General features: G+C 51.0%; 1 protein-coding gene across 2 annotated transcripts; it reads left to right on the top strand.

Annotated features, from left to right (window-relative positions):
- SRSF1 (serine and arginine rich splicing factor 1) lies at positions 1-3532 on the top strand. 2 transcript variants are annotated; one of them, XR_003530434.1, is made up of 4 exons: positions 1-350; positions 507-691; positions 941-2098; positions 3019-3532. XR_003530434.1 is itself a non-coding variant. In XM_027660320.1 (4 exons), the coding sequence occupies exons 1-4, from the start codon at positions 157-159 to the stop codon at positions 1561-1563; spliced, it is 747 nt and encodes a 248-aa protein (XP_027516121.1). In that variant the 5' UTR covers positions 4-156; the 3' UTR covers positions 1564-3532. The 2 variants fall into 2 exon arrangements, 1 of the variants encoding a protein (XP_027516121.1); XM_027660320.1 differs by having other exon boundaries at positions 4-350; positions 941-1113; positions 1369-3532.
- Positions 3533-4475: the final 943 nt, after the last annotated feature.

Consider the following 4475-nt stretch of genomic DNA (forward strand, 5'->3'; position numbering starts at 1 on the left):
TGCGCGCAGAGGCAGCGCGAGCGGAGCCGCGGGCGCCATTTTGGAGCGGCGGTCGGGGGAGGCGGCGACAGCTCCGATAGCCCAGCCCGGCCCCGCCACCGCCGCCCCGCGCCGCCCGCACCGCCCCGCGCCGCCGCAAACATTGCCGACCTCGCCATGTCCGGCGGCGGCGTCATCCGCGGCCCGGCCGGCAACAACGACTGCCGCATCTACGTGGGGAACCTGCCCCCCGACATCCGCACCAAGGACATCGAGGACGTGTTCTACAAATACGGCGCCATCCGCGACATCGACCTCAAGAACCGCCGCGGGGGCCCGCCCTTCGCCTTCGTCGAGTTTGAGGACCCCAGGTGAGACCGCCGCGGGCGCTGCCCCGGGGCCGCCGGGAGCCCGCCGGGGCCGCGGCCTGGGCCGGGGGGCGGCGGGCGGGGAGGGGCGGGCGGGCAGCGCGAACAAAGGCGGGGGGGCGGCGGCCGCGCTCACCGCCCGCCCCGTGCCGCCCGCAGGGACGCGGAGGACGCCGTCTACGGGCGGGACGGCTACGACTACGATGGGTATCGCCTCCGCGTGGAGTTCCCCCGGAGCGGCCGCGGCACCGGCAGAGGCGGCGGCGGCGGTGGAGGGGGAGGAGCCCCCAGGGGCAGGTACGGCCCCCCGTCCCGGCGCTCGGAGTACAGAGTGATCGTCTCGGGTGAGTCATTGCTCTCTGTCTCTCTCAGCCCGAGTGCTCTCCCCCGGGGTCCTGCAGGCGTGGCGATGCTGCTGCTGCGAGCTGTTCCTTAAAAAGCATCGCTGCGTGCGGTTTGGGAGGGCAGGAATGGTGTCCCCTCGGTGCTCCTCCGGTACAGTCTCTCTCCTTTGCTCCTCCCTGCTGCTGCCATACGTATCAGAGGTGAGGCTTATAATTTGTTTTTAAAGTAATTTCTTGGTTTTTCCGTAGGGCTGCCTCCAAGTGGAAGTTGGCAGGATTTAAAGGATCACATGCGTGAAGCAGGTGATGTATGTTATGCTGATGTTTTCCGAGATGGCACTGGTGTCGTGGAGTTTGTGCGGAAGGAAGACATGACCTACGCTGTGCGAAAGCTGGATAACACTAAATTTAGATCGCACGAGGTAGGTATCACACTTACTTTCTTTGGCCAGAATTGGATACAAGGGGCTTAACAGTAGGACTGGAAGGTAAGGAACGCGTGGTGTTCACTGTTTGGTGACAAAGCAACTAAATAAGTGTGTGGTGAGGCTGGAGACAGACGTGTAAGCTGTGCTGTCTGTGCCGGCCGTAGTAGCACTGTCTGCAGTCTGTCAGCATGCCTGAAACATGGCCCTGAAGCCTCGACGTTTCAATGGAAAGTTCTGTCTGTCCAATAGGGAGAAACTGCCTACATCCGTGTTAAAGTTGATGGCCCAAGAAGCCCAAGCTATGGAAGATCTCGGTCCCGCAGCCGTAGTCGTAGCAGGAGCCGTAGTCGCAGCAACAGCAGAAGCCGCAGTTATTCCCCAAGAAGAAGCAGAGGATCTCCACGCTACTCTCCCCGCCACAGCAGATCCCGATCTCGTACATAAACATCACTAGCTCTGATCTTTTTGTAGAACCCCATGTTGTACACAGTTTTCTTTACTTAGTACAGTCTTTCATTATTATTTTTTTTTTTTTTTTAAATTCCAACTGTTTTACTCGGAATTGGCTGAATTGTTGAATTGCATTCTTGTGTAAAATCCCTAGTGAGTATTTGCTCCTCGACACCAACATTCCCCTCCTGTCTTTGGTAAATTGTATTTTAATTGCTGTCAGTCAGGATTGTTCCGGTTTAGTTCTAGTTCAGTACCAACATTCTTGGAGCTGTGGTATTGCTGTGTAAATGTCTCAGTGTTCCGCTGTGGTCGAGGCGAGCTGGGGATGTTGGGATGTTTGTGGCTAACTTGTCTCTTCTGGGGGATCTTACATTTTTATCTTGCCTTTTCGTGTGTCTTTCTGTAGACATATCTGAAGAGATGGATTAAGAATGCTTTGGATTAAAGGATTGTGGAGCACATGTCAATCATTTTAGGATTGTCAAAAGGAGGATTGAGGAGGATCAGATCAATAATGGAGGCAATGGTATGACTCCAAGTGCTATTGTCACAGATGAACTTGGCAGTATTGACCTTATACTGAGAGACAGGGGAATTGAGGCCGAGCACATACGTGTCCCCACGTGTCGCTTCAGGCATGTTCTCGTGACCGCAGGCTGCGATTGCTCTTCTCTTTTAAAACTTCTCTTCCTGGGGGGGCAATTGTGGCCAAATCCCTGCTTTTGTAATTCTCTATTCCATTCTAGTTTTTTAAAGGAGTAACCGGGGCCGGGGGGGAGCATTGGTTTATTTGTCCCACAGCGTTTGGTTACAAGTGTCCATGTCCGTAGTATCCGTACACTTGTAGTAGAACTTGCAATCAGAGTATAATATCAATACTGCTAAAATCTGCATGTCCTCTGTGTGACTGATACAGCGTGGCTGTTGCATTTTTATAAGTACCAGAATGAAAGCAAAAAAAAAAAAAATAGCAAACCTAGTGGGGAATAATTTAAGTGTCAGCCCTGCCCCCTCAGACTAATTCACGATTGACTCACAATCCGTGTGAAAACACCGATTGTTAACGTTCCCTCCAGCTGGGAGTGCAGCTGTAGTCCAGCCATTCCATAGTAGGTGGATAGACCGAGCACTTAAAACTTCTCCAGTTTAATAAAACCATTTTTTACAACCACAAAACCTCGTAGCCCACCAGTGCGCTGAGTATATTGGCATTTCCAGTTGACATATTGTGAATATTTACAATGTTTCCTCCGAGTAGTAATTAACATTTCTAAAAGAATTATCTGAGCATCACCATTGGAAAGTTTGTTTTGGGGAATTGATAGTTATTACTGTACATCTGAATTAATTGATGGCAAACATAACTGATCATTCCCCAGAATCCTATTTTTTCATTACAGTATCTAACTTTTTGCCTCCTCTTTTTTGGTTTTGCTGGTTATAAAGGTTTGGATTGGAGAGGGCTCACTGGATCCCAATCCTTGGAGCTGGATCATTGGATTCAAATCATAATGTGGATAGGATAGGGAGGCTGAATTACAAGGATTCATGGAGCGGGATCAAATTACCAGGAACATAGGAGTGGATTCCTGCCCCAACCAAACCGCATTCGTGTGGATTTTTTTTTATTCAACTCAATTGGCTATTCCAAAGATATTCTTTTTCCTATTTTTGACGATTGGAGCCCTTAAGATGCACGATGGAGTTTTGCATTTTTTTGGTAAAAGGAGCAAAGCGAGGACCTGGAGAGGTACGCTGGAGCAATCTCCTTGGAAGGATTCAGCACGAGTAGATGGTAAACCTTAAAGGGGAAAAAGGGGGGGTTGTTTAAAAAAAAAAAAAAAAGTAAATAAGTCACTTCTCTAAATTTAAAGACCAAAATTGGAGTTTAAAGATGACGTAGGTTTCAATTGGCCATTGCTTTTTTTTTTCTTTGACAAATAAAATTTTTACAAAAACACTCCCGGTGTCATCGTTGGTTGCGGAGTCTCGTCCTCGCCCGCCCGCCCTCACTTCGGGAATCCAGAGGTCCCAGACAAAGGGCTTTTGTGTGGAACAGAGCTGGAGTGTTCCACAGGAAGCGCCCATGTTTGAGCTTCTCCTCAGTAAAGGATCAGTTCCCTGGGAAATGAGTGGAATTTAGTGTATGGGGAGGGGAAAAGGAGGAATTCTCACTGCTTTAAGGAGGAGGTGTTAATGTGAATGTTAATAAGGCTGGGAGATCACATGGGGAAAATGGGAGATTCCTGGGCTTGGCACTGCTCCCACTGTGCTCCCGAGAATAAATTGGGATAGAACTGGTCTGTGTGGCCCTTCCTGGTGTGGGTGGATGAGGCAGGGAGCTGGAGCTGAGGAAGGATGGTTGTGTAGGAGCTGGGATAGTGGTGTAATCGCGGAGCTGTGGGCACAGGGAATTGCACCCCTGTGGTGTACGTGGCCAGGCTGGACGTGGCACCATCCCCAGGAGGAAGGTGGATGCCCGAAGGAGGCCGTGGCCCTGTGGGAAGGTGGGTGACTCTCCTCGAGGTTTCTTAGGATGTAGGAAACCAGGGAGTGGAGTGGGCACTGTGGGCTGCACAGGTGTGGGCTGGTGACACAAGGGTGAGTTTGGCCCCAAAGCCCCCAAACTCTGGAACAGAATTGATCTGTTTCATCACCTGTGCTGAAGAAAGGTGAAAGAGCAGTTTTAAAGCAAAGGTTCTGGGTGTGCTTAAGGAAGGAAAACCTTTCATTTCACAAGAAGAAACCTGAAGAGTTTGGTTTGCCAGGACTGGAGTTTGGGGAGGATTGCTCCAGCTTGGGAAGAAAGTGACCCCTGGGAAAGGAGGAGTGAAGGATCCCGACAGACAAAGGGGTCACAGTCCCTGCTTTGAAACAGGAGGGTCAGGTCTGACCCAGAGTCC

Source organism: Corapipo altera, unplaced genomic scaffold (genome assembly GCF_003945725.1).
Source record: "Corapipo altera isolate COAL_440 unplaced genomic scaffold, ASM394572v1 271, whole genome shotgun sequence".
Lineage (NCBI taxonomy): Eukaryota > Metazoa > Chordata > Aves > Passeriformes > Pipridae > Corapipo > Corapipo altera.

Excerpts from the sequence above, each read along its gene's own strand:
- SRSF1 (XM_027660320.1), top strand. The coding sequence starts at position 157 with ATGTCCGGCGGCGGCGTCATCCGCGGCCCGGCCGGCAACAACGACTGC. Across the intron at positions 351-506 it reads GTCGAGTTTGAGGACCCCAG|GGACGCGGAGGACGCCGTCT; the intron begins GTGAGACCGCCG and ends TGCCGCCCGCAG. Across the intron at positions 692-940 it reads GTACAGAGTGATCGTCTCGG|GGCTGCCTCCAAGTGGAAGT; the intron begins GTGAGTCATTGC and ends GTTTTTCCGTAG.